Source organism: Carassius carassius, chromosome 1 (assembly GCF_963082965.1).
Source record: "Carassius carassius chromosome 1, fCarCar2.1, whole genome shotgun sequence".
NCBI classification, from domain to species: Eukaryota; Metazoa; Chordata; class Actinopteri; order Cypriniformes; family Cyprinidae; genus Carassius; species Carassius carassius.
Window position 1 is genome coordinate 14,763,030 of NC_081755.1, and position 25,204 is coordinate 14,788,233.

Below are 25,204 nucleotides of genomic sequence, written 5' to 3' on the forward strand. Positions count from 1 at the left end.
ATTAAACTATATTATCCAGTTTAGACTTGTTTTCCATTGTAATGATATAAGCTGAAGTGTGCTACCTGCAGTCACCAGACAGGATCAGTCCACCCCTCATCTCTTTCAGATCTCTGATGATCCCTGCCTGCTCATTCTGCCACGCCTGCACGATGGTTGGAATCGTGTACAAGCGCTGATGGCGAAAGAAGGTGCTGGCACTGATGCTCTGAAGCCCAAACAGCTTCAACATCCTGTTGGTCTGGGTAGCCATGCAACCTGAAAAGTGGATGGCCCCACTCAGTAATAGGTTGCAGGCTGGCATATTGCGATGCAGCATTGGCTGGTTCTGCCAAAAACGCTGATACCCACATGCTGCACAGACCTAAGAGATGTATGTGAAAGGCAGAAAATGACTATAACATACAAACAACAAAGTATAATGATTAAAACAAAATATACAAGTTATGTTACAACATCATTTTCTACCAGAAAACACAAATAGTTTCTTACTTGCTTTATTTTTACAAAAGTTCCCTCCTGCTTCTCAACATTGCCTTGGGTTTCCCCACAACAGGCTGGGCAAATGGTAAAGAGAAACATCAACTGGCTTTGGCACACAATGAACTTATCAGCAGCACTGAAAAAAAAAGAAAAACATTATTTTTGACTTGACACAATTTGATCATATAAAAACTTAAAGAAAAGAAAAATAAGTCTTACTTGAGGTCAGGGTGAGATTCCTGCTGTGGTTCCTCATCAGATGAATCGCTTGTCATTTCCCCCTCTGGGATCCATGACATATCACCAGGTTTGTCCATGAAAACAGAGGATGACTCATCATCGGTATGCACAGGACTGGGCAGTGGAGTTGACGTTGATTTCTCAAACCTTTCTGTCTGAGTCCCCACACTGACCATCTTGGGCTGTGCCTGGACAGCTAGAATAAAAATAAGTCCAGTTATACAATTGTGTAACAGCATGTATATGATACATCATAAATATATTTTTTTACTTTGAGCAATGATGGAGCTATAACGTAACTTGACTCTTCTTAGAAGCAAATAAAAGAAAACAGCTTCTTGGAAAAAATGAAATGTAATATTGTAACGTTAGTAGGCTAGTTATTAAAGTTGCTGATCTGTGGACACTGGATAGTTCATTCATTGCACATCATATTTAATGTAAAATGTTAATCCACCTGATGAACGATGTGAAGGTCAGAGGTCACACTGTGAGCCAAAGTGATGCACAGATGATTGAGGGGCCAGTGGCGAGAAAGGCTCTTGCTCTGGGTCAGCAACAAACACTGCAGCACTGGCTGAAGATGTATCTCCCACTTCATTACTTGCAATTTCTGATAAATCCTTATAAACAAACATGAGAAATTACGAATTAGCTGTGCTAGCAACTAGCATTAGTTATGCCTAACAAGCTAGCTGCGGTACTTTACAACAACTTATACACGCCACGTTGCTTCTCATTATTTAAATCATTATGTTGACTGATTTGTTAGTTAGTAAATGTAAAAAAAAAAAAAAGAAAAAGACTTACGTTGCACAGTTCACGTTTTCGTCGAGCTGCATCTCTGACGGATCCGTGACCACCGTGTTTCCCGCCGGCGGGAGAACCCGAAGCTACGTGCACTGAAGGAACCGCACCAGCTCTGAGTCTCACTCGGTTCTTACTTCGGTATCCCATGTTGAACTCCATCATATCGCCGGGACGATAATCCTCCGATCTGAAGTGAACGCTACACACGACCGTGTTTTCCGAAGCAGAAGAGAAATCCCGTCTCTTCACCTGCACAAACCGCACCCAGGCACGAAAGATAGCACCGTCCTTTTTCTTGTTAGGAAACCGGTGGACTCGATGTCCTGACAGGCTGGAGTTTTTGCAAGCTCCACAAACACAATAATTTACCATGACGATGATAAATTGAAATACAAAACCTACTGAAAACACACTGACTCACGACTGCTCTTACTGAATACCAACCTACTCTGCACAGAGCAGCGGCAGAGCACTGCAGCACACGTCTCCCTCTTGTGACGTAAAATGACGCGATGTTGGGAAAAAAAAGCGTTTTTTACGAGCAGTCAAAGAAACGCTCACTTTATCTACTAAATTGGTGTCCTTATGTCATTTTAAATCCTGCATTGTCTTTTTATATGGTATTTTCATACACGGTTAAATATTAATTTAGATTTTTTTTTTACCTGCAATATGCTCTTTAATATAGCCTGCCTGTGATGAAATGCCGACTGCACACACACACATGCTTAGTCTTGGGATTCCACAACATCTCTTGATCATCCTCACAACTTATTGCTTGTAGCCATTTTGTCATCCTTTCCGGCTCTGTATGTTTATTAGGAAGGATGTAGAACTTCAATTAATAATTTGTTAGTTTATTGGCTAAATTCACATCACGTGACGGGGCGTTCCCGGGGGCGTTCCCAGACCAACCGTCTGTATCTATATCAGTGTGTGTCATAATCGCAAAATTGATCAAAGAAATCGCGATAGGTTTTTTTTTTTTTTTTCATATCGCACAGCCCTTGTTCATTCAATAAATACAGTTAACAATCTAGCTTCTGAGTACTAAGTTATTAACCCAACAATAGCGGGGTCAGTTAATTTATTTGAAGTGGGCCGCGCAAACATATGTGTGTGGTTGTGTGGGCCGCGAGCTGAAAAAGGTTGGGAACCACTGACATAGACCATTGACATATATAGCAATTGTAAGTCACTTTGGATAAAAGTGTCAGCTAAATGAATAAATTTAAATGTAAGGATGTGACACTGAAGACCGGAGTAATGATGCTGGAAATTCAACCTTGATCACAGGAATAAATTACATTTTAAAATATATTCAAATAGAACATTTATTTTAATTAGTAAAAATAATTTCACAATATCACGGCTTTTGTTGTACATTGGATAAAATAAATGCAGGCTTGATGAGCAGAAGATACTTCTTTAAAAACATTAAAAATCTTATTTTTCAAAAACTGTTGACTGGTAGGCTATATAGATTACAGAAATTTTATATTGTAATGTTTTATATTATATTGTAGATTTTTATATATATATATATAAAAATAAATATCAGATGTCAGCGCTTATATTGGTCTCTTCACGATCGGATATTTTTATTGGCTGCTGAAGTGCTGTCAAAAGTTTGAATATCAATTCAAATTGTGGGCGTACTCAGTAACTAACTGTGGCGAGTGGGGCGGTTCGCCTGTAATACTTTTAAAATTACATTTCATGACACAATAATAGTCATATTTTGAAAATTATAAATAAATATAATAAATGGTATATTTAAATGGAATAAATGGTGGTTGAAATCACAGTGTTGCATGAACCAATCAGCATGTTTGGTGCCCAAGTCCCATCCCCAAAAGTTCCAGAACTTTGGAAAATTACTACCTCACCAGCAGGGACTTTCCAAAAGGCATTTTATTAAGCTTAGGCTTTATTAAGATCCTGGTTCCTCCGGTGGAAACACACAGAGTAGTAACAGCCTAAAGTCCCTAGTTCCTGGGTAAAGTTCCAGCAGTGAAAACACGGTATTAGAGTGGCCTTTTATTGTGGCCAGAATAAGGCACACATGTGTAAATAATCATGAAAAAAGATGGCGCCGATGTGTTTGGCTGGTCGTCTTCCTTTGCTCTGTGTGTTATTGTGTTTGGTAATTTTGTCACATTTTGCACAGAATGTGTCACCACTGTTAGTATACAACCGCCAGACTCTTCTGAATATAAGGGATTCTGTGGTTAAACCTACAACTTGTGGCTCTAGTGTACAGTCTAAGATGCCACCACCATTACTGTCATCCATACCTTTGCACCTGTGGCATGTGCCCTGCTTGTTACCTGCCATCAACCGCTACAGAAAGCGCAGCAGACGGCGTGGGCGAAGATGCGGTAGACTTGTCAGATTAAGAAGAGCCTACCTGACTCTGACTTCGGCATCTGATTCTCGCATTCTCTCGGCGCTCTCTCGAGAGAACGACGGTTGCGCTGTGAAGTGTTCCTCAGAATACTGCTATCGGTGGCTTCGACCCATCGTTCCTGATGCCGAGTATGCACATGCTTGCCGACGGCCCGTAAGGATCTGCAAACGGCATTCCGTAAAGGAGAATCTTCGCCCGCTTGCACGTAACGTTATCTCCCAGCAGTCTGGCCTCAACACATTACGTGTTGCTTTGAGCAACACTAGATCGCTAACTAACAAAACTTTCATTTTGAAAGATTTTTTTATTTCTCACTCTTTGGATTTTCTTTTGTTGACGGAAACCTGGGTTAAACCAGGTGACAACAGTGCCTTTACAGAGCTCCTCCCACCTCGGTGCTGTTTTTTTAGCTCCCCGCGAGTGTCGGGGCGGGGAGGAGGCGTGGCTACTGTTTTTAAAGACAATTTTAAATTTCGACTTTTATCTATAAATGATTATTTTTCTTTTGAGATACAGCTATTTTTAATTGAGTTTACACTCCGTTTTGTGTGCTGTTGTTTATCGTCCACCTAAATACATCAAGAATTTTATTCAAGAGTGTTCCTGAATTTTTAGCTGATGTTGTCCCAAAGTATGACCAACTTTTTATTTGTGTTGATTTTAATATCCATATTTGTTGTCCATCTGATCAGTTGGCCACTGATTTTAAATAAATTTTGTCATCTTTTCATTTACATCAAAGTCAAAGTCACCTTTATTTATATAGCGCTTTAAACAAAATACATTGCGTCAAAGCAACTGAACAACATTCATTAGGAAAACAGTGTCAATAATGCAAAATGATAGTTAAAGGCAGTTCATCATTGAATTCAGTTATGTCATCTCTGTTCAGTTAAATAGTGTCTGTGCATTTATTTGCAATCAAGTCAACGATATCGCTGTAGATGAAGTGACCCCAACTAAGCCAGCAGAGGTGACAGCGGCAAGGAACCAAAAATCCATTGGTGACAGAATGGAGAAAAAAAACCTTGGGAAAAACCAGGCTCAGTTGGGGGGCCAGTTCTCCTCTGACCAGACGAAACCAGTAGTTCAATTCCAGGCTGCAGCAAAGTCAGATTGTGCAGAAGAATCATTTGTTTCCTGTGGTCTTGTCCTGGTGGTCCTCAGAGACAAGGTCTTTACAGGGGATCTGTATCTGGGGCTCTAGTTGTCCTGGTCTCCGCTGTCTTTCAGGGATGTAGAGGTCCTTTCTAGGTGCTGATCCACCATCTGGTCTGGATACGTACTGGATCCGGGTGACTGCAGTGTCCCTCTGTTCTGGATACAGACTGGATCTGGTGGCTACGGTGTACTCGGAATAAGAGAGAAACAGACTAATATTAGCGTAGATGCCATTCTTCTAATGATGTAGCAAGTACATAGGTTGTTATGGGAAGTGTTTCCGGTTTACCTAATTAATGCAGCCTAAAAATCCTTTAACGGATTTGGATATTAAAAGCATATTAGTATGTTATGTGTAAGCCAGGTTAAAGAGATGGGTCTTTAAATCTAGATTTAAACTGCAAGAGTGTGTCTGCCTCCCGAACAATGTTAGGTAGGTTATTCCAGAGTTTAGGTGCCAAATAAGAAAAGGATCTGCTGCCCGCAGTTGATTTTGATATTCTAGGTATTATCAAATTGCCTGAGTTTTGAGAACGTAGCGGACGTAGAGGATTATAATGTAAAAGGAGCTCATTCAAATACTGAGGTGCAAAACCATTCAGGGCTTGATAAGTAATAAGCAATATTTTAAAATCTATACGATGTTTGATAGGAAGCCAGTGCAGTGTTGACAGGACCGGGCTAATATGGTCATACTTCATGGTTCTAGTAAGAACTCTTGCTGCTGCATTTTGGACTAGCTGTAGTTTGTTTACTAAGCATGCAGAACAACCACCCAATAAAGCATTACAATAATCTAACCTTGAGGTCATAAATGCATGGATTAACATTTCTGCATTTGACATTGAGAGCATAGGCCGTAATTTAGATATATTTTTGATATGGAAAAATGCAGTTTTACAAATGCTAGAAACGTGGCTTTCTAAGGAAAGATTGCGATCAAATTGCACACCTAGGTTACTAACTGATGACGAAGAATTGACAGAGCAACCATCAAGTCTTAGACAGTGTTCTAGGTTATTACAAGGAGAGTTTTTAGGTCCTATAATTAACACCTCTGTTTTTTCAGAATTTAGCAGTAAGAAATTACTCGTCATCCAGTTTTTTATATCAACTATGCATTCCATTAGTTTTTCAAATTGGTGTGTTTCACCGGGCCACGAAGAAATATAGAGCTGAGTATCATCAGCATAACAGTGAAAGCTAATACCATGTTTCCTGATGATATCTCCCAAGGGTAACATATAAAGCGTGAAGAGTAGCGGCCCTAGTACTGAGCCTTGAGGTACTCCATACTGCACTTGTGATCGATATGATACATCTTCATTCACTGCTAGGAACTGATGGCTGTCATATAAGTATGATGTAAACCATGCCAATGCACTTCCATTGATGCCAACAAAGTGTTCAAGTCTATGCAAAAAAATGTGGTCAATTGTGTCAAACGCAGCACTAAGATCCAATAAAACTAATAGAGAGATACACCCACGGTCAGATGATAAGAGCAGATCATTTGTAACTCTAAGGAGAGCAGTCTCAGTACTATGATACGGTCTAAATCCCGACTGGAAATCCTCACATATAACATTTTTCTCTAAGAAGGAATATAATTGTGAGGATACCACTTTTTCTAGTATCTGGGACAGAAAAGGGAGATTCGAGATTGGTCTATAATTAACTAGTTCTTTGGGGTCAAGTTGTGGTTCTTTGATGAGAAGCTTAATAACAGCCAGTTTGAAGGTTTTGGGGACATATCCTAATGACAATGAGGAATTAATAATAGTCAGAAGAGGATCTATGACTTCTGGAATCACCTCTTTTAGGAGCTTAGATGGTATAGGGTCTAACATACATGTTGTTGGTTTAGATGATTTAACAAGTTTATACAATTCTTCCTCTCCTATAGTAGAGAATGAGTGGAACTGTTCCTCAGGGGGTCTATAGTGCACTGTCTGATGTGATACTGTAGCTGACGGCTGAATGGTTGCAATTTTATCTCTAATAGTATCGATTTTAGAAGTAAAGTAGTTCATAAAGTCATTACTGCTGTGGTGTTGGGAAATGTCAACACTTGTTGAGGCTTTATTTTTCGTTAATTTAGCCACTGTATAGAATAAATACCTGGGGTTATGGGGTTTAAGCAATACAAAATACCTCTAGTTTTGTTTTCCTCCATCTGCGCTCCATTTTTCGGGCTGCTCTCTTTAGGGTGCGAGTATGCTCATTATACCATGGTGTCAAACTGTTTTCCTTAACCTTCCTTAAGCGTAAAGGAGAAACTTTATTTAAAGTGCTCAACATCAATTCCATGTGACAGTTTTAAATCTAGAGTATGATTTTGACAATTAGAGTATGATTTTGAGTAGGTCCTGAAACGTGTTGTCTAACCCCAGTAGAGTTCAGAATATCTATAAATGCTGATCCCAATGCAACTTTTTCATTATCAACATGGATATTAAAATCACCAACTATTAAAACTTTATCTGCAGCCAGAACTAATTTGAATGTAAAATCACCAAACTCTTTAATAAAGTCTGTATGGTGCCCTGGTGGCCTGTATACAGTAGCCAGTACAAACATAACAGGGGATTTATCATTAACATTTGTTTCTCTGGATAATGTTATATGAAGCACCATTACTTCAAACGAGTTATACTTGAAGCCTGCCCTCTGAGAAATCCTGAAAACGTTGTTATAAATTGAAGCAACACCTCCCCCCTTGCCTTTTAGACCCGGCTCATGTTTATAACAGTAATCTTGGGGGGTGGACTCATTTAAAATAATGTAATCATCAGGTTTTAGCCAGGTTTCTGTCAAACAGAGTACATCTATATTATGTTCAGTGATCATATTATTAACAAAAAGTGTTTTCGTAGAAAGGGATCTGATATTCAATAAGCCAAGCTTTATCAATTTTTTATCCATATTGCATCTGTTTTTTAATGTGTTGAACCTCAATTAAATTGTTCATCTTAACTTGTTTTGGACGTTTTTGTATTTTCTAGTTTGGGGAACAGACACAGTCTCTATAGTGTGATATCTAGGTGAAAGAGTCTCTATGTGCTGAGAATTAACTGACCTCTGTGACGTGAGGCAGCTAGCAGACGGTCGGTTTAGCCAGTCTGTCTGCTTCCTGACCTGGGCCCCAGTTAGTCAAGTATAAACACTAAGACTATTTGCCATATTTCTAGAGATAAGAGTGGCGCCACCCCAGGAGGGATGAAGACCATCTCTTTTCAACAGGTCAGGTCTGCTCCAAAAGCTCGTCCAATTGTCTATGAAACCTATGTTATTCTGTGGGCACCACTTAGACATCCAGCCATTGAGGGATGACAATCTGCTATGCATCTCATCACCACGGTAAGCAGGGAGGGGACCAGAGCATATTACAGTGTCTGACATCGTGCTTGCAAGTTCACAAACCTCTTTAATGTTATTTTTAGTGATCTCCGACTGGCGAAGTCGAACATCATTAGCGCCGGCATGAAAAACAATCTTACTGTATTTACGTTTAGCATTAGCCAGCACTTTTAAATTTGCCAAGATATCAGGTGCTCTGGCTCCTGGTAAACATTTGACTGTGGTGGCTAGTGTCTCTATATTCACGTTCTGTACAATAGAATCACCAATAACTAGAGCACTTTCATCAGGTTTCTCAGTGGGTGCATCACTGAGTGGGGAGAACCTGTTTAATGTTTTGATCGGAACAGAAGAGCGGTGTTTTGACCCACGACTACGCTGCCTCACCGTCACCCGGTTGCCCTGCTGCAGGGGCTCTGTTTCCGGAACCGAACAATGTACAGGAATCCCTGAGCTAGACGCATCCAAAGCCGTATCTAGAGCCCTAACATTCTTACTGTCCTCAATTAAAGTTTGGATGCGTGTCTCTAATTCTGAAATCTTCTCTGTCAGCCTAACTATTTCCCTGCATTTATCACATGTGAATCCCTCATCAGCGACAGAGATAGATAAACTGTACATGTGGCAAGAGGTGCAAGGAACAATAGCAGGAGAAGCCATTACTCACCGTGCTTGATGAAATATTCTTACTGCGGTTGTTTGATGAACTTGTGAAAAACTGGAGCGAGAGAGAGGAGAGGAGAAAAGAAAATAGCTAGGGATGCACCGAAATAAAAATTCTTGGCCGAAACCGAAAACCGAAAAGAGAAAACCAAGGCCGAAAACCGAAACACAGAAAGAAATTATGCCAATTATTCCATTGCATTTATTGCTATGACCATGTACTAACTTTACTAAAATTAAGACATTGCAATTGCATAAATTAATATTAAAGTTTCAAAGATAATTACATAAATTATAAAAAACATAAAAATACATAATTACAAATTATGCAAATATTTATTAAGCACATTGCAACAATGCACAGTATAAAATAAAATTCAAACTAAAAATGTATCCCACTCATGTGAATATTAAATAATAATGTACAGGCCTGCTGGCCTGCAGAAAGGTTTTAAAATGAACTGTTCTCTCATAAAAACAAAGTGCATTTAGGTGAAGTGCATTTGAAATTGTTCTCTGTAGGACTAGAAAGTGCATTACTTCTCCAGTATAGGCAAGAGGGTTATCACTTCTGGGGATGGGGACTTCAGACAGATAACCATCTAGCTGTTGAGCAGTTGAGCTTGTCATCTACCTGACATTTGAGAAATATTTGAGAGAGTGTATTTAAATAGGGCCAGGGCATAAATAAACATTTTTATCAAATTAAAGCAGAAATCTAGCAGAAAATCTAGCAGAAATATGGCTACAATCTGATATTATATATGTATATGTGTGTGTGTGTGTGTGTGTGTGTATATATATATATATATATACTGTAAATAAAATGTCACATATATAGTAGCCTAAGAACAATAGCCAACGTATTATTATTATTTGAGGCACTTTCTTGCAGAATCTCTCCGTGCCCACCTCCGTGCACTCTCCGTGCCCACCTTCGTCTGTCAGTGGATCAACAGCTTCCTGACAGACAGGCAGCAGCTAGTGAGGCTGGGAAAATACACATCCAGCACCCGTACAATCAGCACCGGCGCTCCCCAGGGCTGTGTTCTCTCCCCACTGCTCTTCTCCCTGTACACTAATGACTGCACATCTAAGGACCCCTCTGTCAAGCTCCTGAAGTTTGCAGATGACACCACACTCATCGGCCTCATTCAGGATGGTGACGAGTCTGCTTACAGACAGGAGGTTAAAGAGCTGGCTGTCTGGTGCAGTCTCAACAACTTGGAGCTTAACACGCTCAAAACAGTGGAGATGATCGTGGACTTCAGGAGAAACCCCCCTGCACTCCCCCCACTCACCATCATGAACAGCACTGTGACTGCAGTGGAGTCATTCAGGTTCCTGGGCACCACTATCTCTCAGGACCTGAAGTGGGACATTCACATTGACTCCATTGTGAAAAAGGCCCGCAAGAGGTTGTACTTCGAACCTTCGAATATTCGGTGCATCCCTAAAAATAGCGATAGGTTCGAATGAAAACGCTAATGACAAGCTAACGAGTGCTAACGCTTTGCAGGTGTACTGCACTCACGGATATAAAATAAAAGTGAACGATCAAAGTTAATCTGATAAGATTGATCGATAATATCAGAAATATGGTGTGAATTAAGTTATATTTTATCACTTTAAAAAACAGAGAGTGATAGTAAGATAAAGATTCTAGAGAAAAAATAAAATAAAAACAGCTACACGGAGCTACGATTAGCTACAGAAGGCCAACAGGAAGTAGAGAAAACACTGTCCAACAGCGACACCCGCAGACAGGGACCTAATGTGCGATCATATTAAGACGTTTGTTAGTGAGATCTGCGAGATCTCTCATGCGCGCCGCGGAGGCTGTCTGTCAGTCACACACACACACCACAACGAGCGCGGCGCACGCACAGACATAACAGTATGAAAACTCCCGCTTAATAATAAAGAGTGACGATGGCGTAGAGATTTGCTTAATAATGTTATCGTGCACATTTTATCTTACCAAACATTTCTAATTTGTAATATTATTAAGACGTTTGTCTGTGAAATCTGCGAGATCTCTCATGCGCGCCGCGGAGGCTGTCTGTCAGTCACACACACACACAACAAGAATGAGCGCGGCGCACACACACGCATTTACAGTACGAAAACTCCTGCTTAATACAAAGAGTGACGATGGTGGAGACAGCAAAACGTTCCAAAGTGTGGTTATACTTCACTAGAGTTGATGCAGACAACGCTCGTTGTCATAAGTGCAACAACATTTTTGCATGTAAGGGCGGAAACACAAGCAATCTCTCAAAGCATCTTTCAAAAGTGCATTATGTGCACAGAGAAATGCAAAGTTTTCGACTGCCTAAAAAACGCGTGGAAAACACTAGGCGCCGCTTTCTCCTTTCCAAAGCGCTCGGGCAGAAGCACTCCGGAGGCATCTGCCGTTGCTAAGCAACAATGACGCGCTCTCTTCATGAAGACGCGGAAATTTCAGCAAAGGATAAATGGATTTGCAGCACTAAAAATCACTCGCACTAGCTCTGCTACTAAATTTATTTCAAAATGACAATCCATATACAGCTATGATCAGCTGTTCCTTCATAATGTCTGAGCTTTCAATGTTGTTATGGGAAAGGATGAAGCTGATTGGTTAGTTCTTGTCACATGACCCGCGGTGCGCTTGTGGCATTCTGAAAAGTTGAGATGTTTTTAACTTGATGCGGTGCAGACGCGCCTGGAAAAAATGGGCGTGTCGCACAGCATGCGCATCGCAACCGCGTCACTTCCATTATGAGCGCGCATACCGCGCGCCTACATTGGAAATAACGAGCTTGAGCGTTCAAAAGACGCGATATGTGAACGGCCCCTTACACAACACAAAGTACCAATAAGAATACCGTTAAAGTACCGGACCGTTAAGCAGTATCAGTAAGAGTAGTAATACCATTAAAACCTTAACGATACCCATCCCTATTAGTGGATCTGTCTCTTTTATATGCTCTGATGGCCTGCTTTCATCTTTTAATTCCACCTGTTCTAAAATTTTAGACGTTATTGCTCCTTACAAACACAGATCTCCTAAATTAAGAGCAGATCCCTGGATTAATGATGCCACCCGCACCCTTAGGCAGCGTTGTAGACAGGCAGAGAGGAGATGGGAGAAGGACAAATTACATGTGTCTTTGGAAATATTAAGGGGCTGTCTTTTTGATTATCAAAGGGCTGTAAAGGAGGCAAAATCTAAATATTTGTCAAATATCATCACTAATAGTGGGCATTGTCCAAGGGTGATGTTTAATCCAATTAATTCTGTCGTAAACCCACATACTTGTTCCCCGACAGATGCCTCAGTCTCCACTTGTGAGAATTTTCTTCACTTTTTTTTATTAATAAAGTGGAGTCTGTCAGATAACTCACGACTAATAGTTCTGAAACTGATTCATTTACCGCTGCAGCACATTCTGCTGTGTTTGAACAGTTTGAACCAGTCTCACTATCAATTTTTAATGAAGTAGTGCAAAAGCTGAAAATTACAAATTGCCCCTTGGACTTTGTTCCAACTAAATTGTTAAAAGAGGTTTTTACTAGAGCCCGACCGATATAACGGCCGGCCGATATTATCGGCCGATATAAGCTAATTGCATTTAAATCGGCATCGGCATTTATAACGGCCGATGAAACATGAGAAACAGAGTCTCATGCTTCACTCATTTTATGAGTGTTGCATAGTGTGCCCACCAGAGGGAGCTCTGCAGCTCCAGAGTTAACAACAGCGCCAGAAGTCCACTACAGAAGAAAGCGATCAACTGTTTTGACGGTGAGTATGTCATTCGTCATGTGAAATGATTGTAGATTTAGTTCATACCCTGTGTATAAAAACTGTGTGGTAGTTCTAGCTAACGGTCCTATCATTATTACTTCTAAATATTCTGTAACATCACTTACAGCCGCTAATGCATTGCTATATTAGATTAGCCACAAAGCTAATACCATGTTTATCAGTGGAAGAGCGCGAACGTTAATAGGAGGTCAAACTATAACGTTAACGTTTAACTTATTCTTATTCTATTGCGGTGTGTTTCCCACATAATGACCGCGTAATTGGGCCTTTCACACAGGACGCGGTATGCACGTCGCTTGCCGCTGGGCTCAGCGTTGCACTTCAGATACATACATTGCGCTATGGCATAGGCGGAGTTTTAAAAACGTTTAGCGGGAGCTCTTTCATAGTCTGTTCCTCCTCCTTTCGGTCAGGAGCAAACATGTATCTGTCCCGTTGTAAGAAGCGAGCGATAGCGCTAGTCCTGCTGATGAGAATTAAGAGAGAAGCAAGGAAGAAGAGGCTACCCTCAGGTCCAGAGAACAATTTGGTGAATTCAGGCTGGTTACGTTACTCTAACGCTAATAGCTTCCTTTTTAGCAGGCCCCTTAAATGCTTGCTATTAACTTGTTTGAAGGTGGTTCTTCTCAAAATTGACAGCGGTGTGTTCATGACACTAACGTTAACCATTCAACTTCGAATTGATTCCGTAATCTTCCGGTAATAGTAGGCAAGACGATGTTTTGATTCAGACTGCACAAAGAGAAGAGGAGAAGATATACGGGTCTGTTGTGAATGTGTCTGTGAGAGAAAATATAGTGTAGTTACAGTAACTACAGTAGGTGCGTCAGAAATGATTAAACCAGAGGGGACATGTAAATAAATGTGAGCTGAACAAGCGCTTTTTTTTTTTTTTTTTTACATATTGTTTCAAAGCAGCTTTACAGACATAACAGGAAAATGTTGAAATAATATTGTTAAATATAAGTAGGTAATACCTATTGCTTGACAAATAAAAAATATATATATATTTCTCATTTTTGCCTATGTAGGAGATCCCAGTTTATTATTATTATAATTCTAATGATGACATGAGTAATGATACATGGTGATATTATTAATACACATGCTTATTCTTTCTCCGTCTCTCTTTCTGCCTACAGATGGCTGAAAAAGGTGAATGCTGTAGCAGCAAAGTGTGGGACTACTTCTGCAAATACTTTAACTTTAGTATTATAATTTATTTACAGTAAACACACAGACTGTTAAAACCAGCTTCAACTGGAAGAAAGTAAAAGTGTTAAATGTTTAAAACCAGACTGTTTTTTGATCATTAAAAAATATATACTTTTGATGTGCAATTGTTTAGTCATTGAGACTGTAATCTAAGGCTTTTTTAAACATAATCCCTTCTGGAAAATGGTTTATACAGCCCACATACATAGAACAGGCAGATATTTTGCTATTGAATGTTGTGTAAATGCAGTTTATAGGAAATGGGTCTAATATCCAGATTATTTTTAAAATCAAAATATCGGCTTATAAATCGGCTCTTTTCGAGTTAATATCGGCATCAGCATCGGCCCCCAAAAATCCATATCGGTCGGGCTCTAGTTTTTACCACAGTTGGGCCTTTCCTGTTGGTTTTTATTAATAAATGTCTTAGCTCAGGATCTGTCCCTGCTGTGTTCAAACACGCTGTGATTAGGCCTTTTCATAAAAAACCAAACCTGGATCCCTCAGTTTTGTCTAATTTCAGACCAGTTTCTCACCTGCCTTTTCTCTCAAAAGTGTTAGAAAAAGTTGTTTTTATACAATTACAATCTTTTTTAGAAAATAACTTTTTTGAGAAATTTCAATCTGGATTTAGATCGCGACATAGTACTGAGTCTGCACTGTTAAAGGTGCACAATGATATTGCCCTGTTTGTTGATGTAAAGAGCCCTGTTATTTTAGTGCTCCTCGATCTCACGGCTGCCTTTGATAGTGGACCATGCAATCCTTCTGTCTCGCCTTAATCACTATGTTGGCATTAAGGGTATTGCGTTTCAGTGGTTTTGTCATATTTGTCTGACAGAACCTTTCTGTAGTGATTGAAAACTCATCCTCCTCTACTACTTCTCTCTCCTGTGGGGTGCCACAAGGCTCTATTCTCGGACCGGTTTTATTTTCGCTCTACATGCTGCCTCTTGGGTCCATCATAGCCAGGCATAACATAGTTTATCACTGCTATGCTGATGATTTGCAAATTTATTTGCCTATGAGTCCAACAAACACTGATGCATTCGGGTCGCTAATTGATTGACATTAAATTATGGTTAGAGCAAAATTTCCTTAATTTGAATGAAGATAAGACTGAATATATTTTATTTGGTGAATCTGCAACCTCTGACCCTAATATGCTAATTTCGAAGCTTAAACAGACTATCAGAAATCTTGGTGTGACTTTTGATAGTAGCCTGAAATTCGATAAACAAATTGACAGTGTGGAGAAAGCTAGTTTTTTTCAGCTACGTCTATTGGCCAAGGTCAAACCATTTTTAAATTGTTCGGACCTTGAGAAAGCTATTCATGCTTTTATTAGTTCAAGACTAGATTACTGTAATGCGCTTTATGTCGGAGTCTCACAGTCATCACTCAGGCGCCTTCAGCTGGTACAGAACGGTACCGTCTTCTAACTAACACACGTAAATGTAAGCATATTACTCCAATTCTTTCTTCGCTCCACTGGCTTCCAGTTTCTTTTAGAGTTGATTTTAAGATTTTATTGTTTGTTTTTAAAGCTATCTATGGCCTCACACCACAGTACATAACTGAGATGTTAACTTTGCGTCAATCAAACATGGTTCTTAGATCAACAAATCAACTTTTGCTGGACAAGGTACAGACTCTAGGTACAGCCCTAATATACGTACTATCACTGACTTGGGTCTCTTTAAGGCTAAGCTCAAGACTTATTTATTTAGACTGACTTTTAATTTATAGCAGTTGTTGTGGCATTTTGTGTTTTCTTTGTGGCATACATTTTGTTTTTATACTTTGTTTTGTGGCATTATATATTTTGTTGCTATTTTTATTTTATATTTCCTGAAAAGCACTTTGGTTCACTTTGAGTGTTGTAAAGGGCTGTATAAATAAAGGTTGATTGATTGATGCTGTCTAATCAGCATCTTTATATGCCACACCTATGAGGTGGCTGGATTATCTAGGTAAAGGAGAAGTGCTAATTAACACAGATTTGTGAACAATATTTGGGAGAAATAAGCCTTTTGTGTACATAGAAAAAGTCTTAGATCTTTGAGTTCAGCTCATGAAAAATGGGGGCAAGAACAAAAGTGTTGCCTTTATAATTTTGTTCAGTGTGTGTATATATATATATATATATATATATATATATTAACTGTGGGCATAGATTAATTTTTTTAATCTAGATTAATCTCACTGTGATCTTGAAATTAATCTACATTAATCTAGATTAAAATGGCTCATTTGAATTCTGCCGAAGGCATTCAGAATATGTGTGTTACCCAAATAAAATTGACAAACAGTAAGTCTTTGAGAAGGGGTTTATCAAGCTAGGTGGTGCATTAGAAAAGGGCTCATCTCCTGTTTCCAAAATGCATCACAAAGTGCTTGAAAAAGCTGTAAACTAATTCCAGTAGTATGTGTGAAACAGTCGTGAGCAGGGCCGTAGCTGGGGTCAGCGGGGACCCGGTGAAGGTTGTACCAGTGGGCCCTGTTTGAAATTGTTTAATTTGTATGTTCGTTTATTTTTATTTATTAGTGCCAAGGTGTCAAGGTACAGAAACCAAATAATTAAATGTAAAATAGCACTGGATAGTCTTCAATGTAAAAATGAAATATGCAATCAAACCTACATTTATTCAGACACCTTCAACATTTCTCACATTATTACAGTTTTGCTATATATATCAAAAATTATATCTGGTGTCTGAATAATTTTTGGTTTGACTGTTAAACTACAAAGTAATTCAGTCAAGAGCAGTGAGTGATTTTCATTTTAATTTTCTTGGATTAACATTACAGCAGCCAGTAGCTAAATGAGGCGCGGTCACTTTAAGAGACGATGAACGCATCCAATATAATACACATTCTCAACTGTTTACTTTCACTTAAGAGATAACTGACAGTTTTTTCGAGCATAATTTCCAAGGTGGATATTTTGACATATTTTGTATGTATTTGTTGGCACAAGAGGCAAAATAAGCAAATTCGATGTTCAAGTGTTTTGAGACGCCTTTCTCTGCTTGAGCCCTGAACACCAGAACACAGCGGTACTGAATTGGGCTCTTTCACATCTTTGTTCAAACTGCGATTTGTATTTGTTTGTTCAGGTGCAGGAGGGACTTCGAGGAGAACTTTGCAGAAGAGAGCTCGGTTCAGTATTGCTTTCCGTGATACGCGGCTCTCTCTCTCGTGCGCACAGAACACAGCGCGCGAGTAACCAGCTACTCTGTTCAGCTTTTCCGCGTCTTGTTTTTGGATGCTTTAATGTTTAAATCGACAAGTGGTAAGGCTTAAAAACACGTGAAAAAGATAAGCTTTCGTGACGATGCGCAGCAGTGGCCCGTCAACTGTCCTGAGCATCTTTTTAGGCTGGCGTCAGCCAGTCGGTTATATAAAATATCAAGGTGAAAATCATCATAGCTTGCTTAGTAGAGACCCGGCTCCCAACCCAACTTTGAGAATAGATTAACGGCAATATTTTTTTTATTGCTTGATAACGCAGCATGTTAACGCCGATAACAGCCCACCGCTAATATATATATATATATATATATATATATATATATATATATATATATATAATATATATATATAATATATAAGCCCTATGTAAATAAAATATATAAATATAACATTTTTATTGGGGCTGTGATGGTGGCATTAGGCTGTGACACCGCAGTGGTAAAAATCTTCCACCGTCACAACCCTAATAAAAAATGTTTATATTACTTATTTTATACAGCTCAAAGTCCCTGATGTCAAATTGACTCCAAAAAACTGATGCTTCAAAATGTGCAAAGGGCATTGAAAAAAATAACAACATAATTTTATGTTTATCAAGTTATCCCCATTCAATCTGAAGCAAAGAAAATTAATTGAGTAGATGTTAAACAATGAATGAGGTCACTTTTATGTTTCCTTTTCCCAGCTTTTAACAAGTTACCAAAAATAAATAACTTTTACATTTGTTTCAGAGTTAATTGAAGAAAAAGAGGAGAATGAAGAATCAAGTTCACACTGTGATAAGAGATTCAGTGATTTATCAGGTCTGAAAACACTTGAGAGGATTCACACTGGAGAGAAACCTTATAAGTGTTCTCACTGTGACAAGAGATGCAGTCAGCCAGTATATATAAAAAGTCATGAAAGGATCCACACTGGAGAGAAACCTTATAAGTGTTCACACTGTGATAAGAGATTCAATGATTCATCAACTCTGAAAACGCATGAGAGGATTCACACTGGTGAGAAACCTTATAAGTGTTCACACTGTGATAAGAGATTCAAGTGAAGTGACATTCAGCCAAGTATGGTGACCCATACTCAGAATTTGTGCTCTGCATTTAACCCATCCGAAATGCACACACACAGAGCAGTGAACACACACACACACACTGTGAGCACACACCCGGAGCAGTGGGCAGCCATTTATGCTGCGGCGCCCGGGGAGCAGTTGGGGGTTCGATGCCTTGCTCAAGGGCACCTAAGTCGTGGTATTGAAGGTGGAGAGAGAACTGTACATGCACTCCCCCCACCCACAATTCCTGCCGGCCCGGGACTCGAACTCACAACCTTTCGATTGGGAGTCCGACTCTCTAACCATTAGGCCACGACTTCCCCTCCGATTCATCATCTCTGAAAACGCATGAGAGGATTCACACTGGTGAGAAACCTTATAAGTGTTCACACTGTGACAAGAGATTCAGTGAATTATCAGGTCTGAAAACACATGAGAGGATTCACACTGGAGAGAAACCTTATAAGTGTTCACACTGTGACAAGAGATTCAGTGCTTTATCAGGTCGGAAAACACATGAAAGGATTCACACTGGAGAGAAACCTTATAAATGTTCTCACTGTGACAAGAGATTCAGTCAGTCAGTATATATAAAAAGGCATGAAAGGATCCACACTGGAGAGAAACCTTATAAGTGTTCACACTGTGACAAGACATTCAAAGTTTCATCATCTCTGAAAACACATGAGTGGATTCACAATGGAGAGAAACCTTATAAGTGTTCTCACTGTGACAAGAGATTCAGTCAGCCAGTATATATAAAAAGACATGAAAGGATCCACACTGGAGAGAAACCTTATAAGTGTTCACACTGTGATAAGAGATTCAATGATTTATCAACTCTGAAAATGCATGAGAGGATTCACACTGGAGAGAAACCTTATAAGTGTGCACACTGTGACAAGACATTCAAAGATTCTTCATCTCTTAAAAAGCATGAGAGGATTCACACTGGAGAGAAACCTTATACGTGTTCACACTGTGACAAGAGATTCAGTAAATTATCAGGTCAGAAATTACATAAGAGGATTCACACTGGAGAGAAACCATATAAGTGTGCACACTGTGGCAATAGATTCAGTGATCCGACACAGCTGAGAACACATGAGAGGATCCACACTGGAGAGAAACCTTACAAGTGTGCACACTGTGACAAGAGATTCAGTGTGTCATCAAGTCTGAAAAAACATCAGAGAATCCACACTGGAGAGAAACCTTATAAGTGTTCACACTGTGACAAGAGATTCAGTGATTCATCAACTCTGAAAACACATGTGAGGATTCACACTGGAGAGAAACCTTACAAATGTGCACACTGTGATAAGAGATTAAGTGGTTTGACACATCTGAAAACACATGAAAGGATCCACACTGGAGAGAAACCTTACAAGTGTTCACACTGTGGCAATAGATTCAGTGATTCGAGACATCTGAAAACACATGAGAGGATCCACACTGGAGAGAAACTTTGTGTTCACACTGTGACAAGAGATTCAGGGACTGAAAACGCATAAGAGACTTGCGTGAATTTGTGACATCTACTGATAAGGATATGTAAATTAGTTTTTTGCATCGAGGATGCACACGCATATCTGTAAAAGCCTACTTTTCCTGCAGGAGGTCATTCTGTATCCTCCGATATTTGTAGATGCATTTTGTCTATAAAAATGTGTTTATTCATATTGTAATTTGATGCAACAGGATGAAGTTGGATGTGCACTGTGGGTAGACCCAACTAAATATAATGAGAATTGTCGTTGAGGATTTTCATTATCGATAATTGATTTTATCATTTGAGAGCATTACGCAAATATTTTCACATAGTGACATAGACATATGGAGGCGTGTTTAAACAAGGTGTTTTTTAATCGCATCATATGACTCCTTTAAATGTTTGATAATCCATATGTTTTTCTCCAGTGCACAGCAATGTACAGGAATACCCCCAGAAAAGACATATCTAAAGACATGGACCCCCTCCCACACACACACACACACACACACACCTCTGCATCTGTGACTGTTAAGATGCATAATGCTGAATGTGAGGAATAATTGTCCAAAGCCTTCATAACATTTCCTAATTAATGAGGCCAAGAAAAACATTCACTGAATGGAGACATCAGCTAACATTTGTACTTTGCATTGACTAAGATCACAGACTTGAGGATTTCACACCCTGTTGGGGAACAGAAGATTGTTGGATGGTCATTTATCTCTAAACTCTCTAACTCGTTTCATTCAGATCATCAGCAGTGTTTTAACCTCTTTACTCTGATGTGATCACCCTGCTGTACATCCGCGATCATCCTGCACACCCATGACCCAGTATACCCTGCTGGATAAACAAATAAAACAATAGAATCCACAGAAATATTAATAATTCTACGAATACCATTATAAACATCATATTTTAAAGAATTGTTTTCTCTATTGTGTTTTGGGAAATATTCCATTAGGGTCTAGTGGTTATTAGAAGGTGACCAGTTACCAGTAGAAACTCACAGGATCAACTAGATAGTAAAGTTTGTGGTCAAACTTTAAGTTGGCTTGAAAAAGCCTGGCCAGAAAGTTTGAAAAATTTAGAAAGTTTGAAAAATGTAGAAAGTTTGAAAAGTTTAAAAAAAAAGTGATTAACATATTGCTAGCATTACAAGCAAGTGACTACCATGTCATTAGCATGATTAACAAAGTTGCTAGCATGTTGCTAGCATGATTAGCAAGTGACAACATGATTAGCAAAGGTATCTAGCATGTCACTAGCATGATAAGTAAGTGACTAGCATGTCGCTAGCATTATTCGCAAGTGACTAGCATGTCGTTAGCATGTTTCTAGCATGATTAGCATGTCGCTAGCATGTTTCTAACATGATAAGCATGCGGCTAGCATGTTTCTAGTATGTTTCTAGCATGATTAGCATGTTGCAAGTATGTTGCTAACATGTTTATAGCATGATTATCATGCGACTAGCATGTTGTTAGCATGATTAGCATGTTTCTAGCATGATTAGCATGTCTTTAGCATGTTTCTAGCATGATTAGCATGCGGCTGGCATGTCTCTAGCATGATTGGCATGATTCTAGCATGATTAGTATGCGACTAGCATGTAGTTAGCATGATTAGCATGCGACTAGCATGTCGCTAGTATGATTAGCAAAGTTACACGCATGTTGCTAGCATGACTAGCATGTCTCTAGCATGTTGTTAGCATGCCTAGCATGTCATTAGCATGATTAGCAAGTGACTAGCATGTCATTAGCATGTTGTTAACATGATTAGCAAAGTTACTATCATGTTGTTATCATGATTAACAAAAGACTACCATGTTGTTAGCATGACTAGCATGTCTCTAGCATGTTTCTAGCATGATTATCATGTCGCTAGCATAGCATGCTGCTACCATGTTGCTAGCATGTCACTAGCATTTTTCTAACATGATTAACATGTTTTGCTAACATGTTTCTACATGATTAGCAAGTTACTAGCATGTTGTTAGCATTACTAGCATGTCACTACCATGTTTCTAGCATGTTTCTAACATGATTAACATGCTGCTAGCATGTTCCTAACATGATTAGCATGTTTTTAGCATGTTGTTAGCATGACTAGCATGTTTGCTAGCATGTTTCTAGCATGACTAGCATGTTGCTAACATGTTTCTAGCATGATTAGCATGCGAATAGCATTTTGCTAGCATATTGTTATCATGACTAACATGTTGCTAGTATTTTTCTAGCATGATTAACATGTGACTAGTATGTTTCTAGCATGATTAGCATGCGACTAACATGTTGCTAGCATGATAAACATGCGACTAGCATGTTGCTAGCATGATTAACATGCGACTAGCATGTTGCTAGCATGATTAACATGCGACTAGCATGTTGCTAGCATGATTAACATGTGACTAGCATGTTGCTAGCATGATTAGCATGTCGGTAGCATGTTGCTAGCATTATTAGCATGTCGATAGCATTTTTGTAGCATGATTAGCATGTGACTAGCATGTTTCTAGCATTATTAGCATGTTGTTAACATTTTTCTAGCATCATTAACATGCGACTAGTATGTTTCTAGCATGTTGTTACCATGACTAGCATGTTGCTAGTATATTTTTAGCATGATTAGCATTCGACTAGCATGTTTCTAGCATGATTAGCATGTTGATAGCATGATTAGCATGTTGATAGCATGTTTCTAGCATGATTATCATGTGACTAGCATGTTTCTAGCATGACTAGCATGCGACTAGCATGTCGTTAACGTGTTCTAGCATGATTAGCATTCGACTAGCATGTTTTCTAACATTAGCATATTGCTAGGACAGATAGATAGATAGATAGATAGAAACAGTCAGATAGATAGATATATAGATAGATAGAAAAATCAGATAGATAGATAGATAGACATAGAATGGTAGTTTAATTCACTATATGCATGGAGCGTTTTTTGGAACTTCCGCTTAAAGATAAGTCAGCCCGTGAACTTCCGGTGGTCATTTGATGTTGTGGTACTTTTAGGTTAGTGGGCGGCACCTTCAAATCCAACTCCTTGAGACTCTAGTGGTTTATAGATAAAGTTTGAACTAGAACTTACTTATTTATTTCATTTATTATTTATTCAATATCTACGTGAAAATAAAGTAATAACTTAGGTTAACGGAAATGAAAAAGGCATTTAAATTTCAGCGCAGTGAGGGAACGTCAGCTGAGCACTGTTGTGTCCCCTCAGTGTTCGTCCTCATAAGTTTTCATACTTTCCCTTCAGACGTACAACAGCGAAAGAAATGGATAATAAATATAAGAAGAGACAATTTTATTATATCTCACCATACACACGTGTGTAGTCGGCACTTTGTGCCAGAAGAGCTCAAGGAGCCTGCTGAAGTCAGAGGGAGGTGAAGGCTGAAGTCTGGTGCCGTACCTGTACTGTTCCCTTGGAATAATTACTCTCTTGGAGAGAGAAGGCTTGGGGTTTGGGAAAGGAGAATGAGACCAGAGAGTATGGAAACTTGGGAATATTATGAACGTATATCGACCAACGACCACGATTACAGCACAGCACCGCAGCCCGCGTTTGTTGACTCGGTTCTGGAAGAAAAAGAAAGGCTTCGCGAAGAAATCGACCATGTGAGGCAGCAGATGGAACAGATGTCACTCAAACAGCGATTTACAGGTTCTGACAGTGACATCCGTTTCTACACCAGGTATGTAGACATATTTAATTTAATAAAAACGCATTATACTTTAAGATCACTTTAAATATCTTGCATTTAAAGACTGATTTTATACAGTGATCATACTATCTTTAATAATTATATTTAAATTAAAATATTATTTAATATTAAAACACTTTTTAGGCTTAATGTGCATCGTGCATTAAAGAAGTACTCCAAATAAAGTTTAATTGTAATATTTATATCTTAAGCTTCAAGCATTATGTCAGTAAATATCGATTTGTAGTATACTTAGTATGAAATAAATTATTTTAAAAACATTTTGGTTTAGGTTTTTTTTGCACTAGGGTGTCCAAACCACAAACATTGAAAATTAATTATAAATAGACCAGTGCAAGTCACTTCCTACTTCCGGTTCACCTCTGACCTGGTGTGTATAAATGTAATACTATGTATGGTGCTAAATGCAAGAAATGTCAATGCTTTGACATTTTCACTATTTACAGGTTTTCATCTTATGATCATCTGATGCGGTTTTGGCAGGTTATTGAACCATCACTGAGATTCATGGTTCGGGTAACCAGAACAGGAACTGCAAACGTTGAATCTGAAAAGCAAAGTGCTTCCATGGTAAGTCTGTTGTCTGTGCTATTATGACCAAACTCTCCGGCTACAGAATTTATGCATCCTATCATATACTTGTTCAATACATGGTTGGACTTTTAATTTCTGAAGCCAGGATGTTCACATTATGACAAACACTAGTACTTTTAGAATTGAATGTAGGATGAATGGAAATAAATTCCACACCAACAGATGTCTGTTGTTGTAACTGTACTGTACACCTACTAGTTTTGACAATTACATATACCTGTAATTGTGTTGTAATCTGTCAGTCCTTACAGGCAATAGATGAACTGTTCCTCTTCCTGAACTACCTTGCCCTTGGTCTGAAGCAGAGGGACCTAGCTGAGCGGTATGGGGTGCATCAGTCTACTGTAAGCAGAATCATTCTGACCTGGAGCAATTTTCTGTTTTCTGTTCTTGGTTCACAATGCATTTGGATGACTCAAGACAAAATTAAGGAACACTTGCCATCAGAGTTTGAAGACTACCAGACACCACCACAATTCTGGTGTCAAACACCCTCCTCCCCTTTACTTCAGATTGAGGTATACTCAAACTATAAGTCACACTGTACCCTGAAGGGAATGATTGGCATGGCCCCCCCATGGCGCTGTAAACCTTTGTTTCCTCCCTTTTTGCCGGCTCAGTAAGTGACCAACAGATCTTTGTAGAGTCAGGTATTCTTACTCTGCTTAGGCCAGATATGGCAATTATGGTCGACAGAGGCTTCCATGTGGATGACTGTGTGCCCTGTAAGGTGTACAGGCCAATCTATTGCACATCTCAGAGTGTACATTGAGCGCCTAATTTGTAGACTGAAGGAATTTAAATTCTTTGATACGGTCATCCCCTTAAACATGTTTGGTAGCATAAATCAGCTTTATGCAGTTGCATGCCTACTGTTAAATGATCAGAGTGGGCCACTTGTAAAAGCT

The 25,204-nt window shown here is 39.1% G+C and overlaps 1 protein-coding gene and 1 long non-coding RNA gene across 2 annotated transcripts; both read left to right on the top strand.

The window, feature by feature from the left end:
* Positions 1–3,802: 3,802 nt before the first annotated feature.
* LOC132096244 (zinc finger protein 431-like) lies at positions 3,803–19,928 on the top strand (the record flags this gene model as incomplete). The annotated part of the gene is made up of 3 exons (XM_059501882.1): positions 3,803–4,148; positions 18,143–18,412; positions 18,775–19,928. Coding segments are annotated over exons 1-3 (1,770 nt in total), but the record flags the coding sequence as incomplete, so codon positions are not given.
* Positions 19,929–23,628: 3,700 nt separating this feature from the next.
* On the top strand, positions 23,629–24,741 carry LOC132153959 (uncharacterized). Its single transcript, XR_009437051.1, has 3 exons — positions 23,629–23,672; positions 24,149–24,272; positions 24,539–24,741. It is a non-coding gene; the product is annotated as an uncharacterized LOC132153959 (long non-coding RNA).
* The last annotated feature ends 463 nt before the right edge of the window (positions 24,742–25,204 follow it).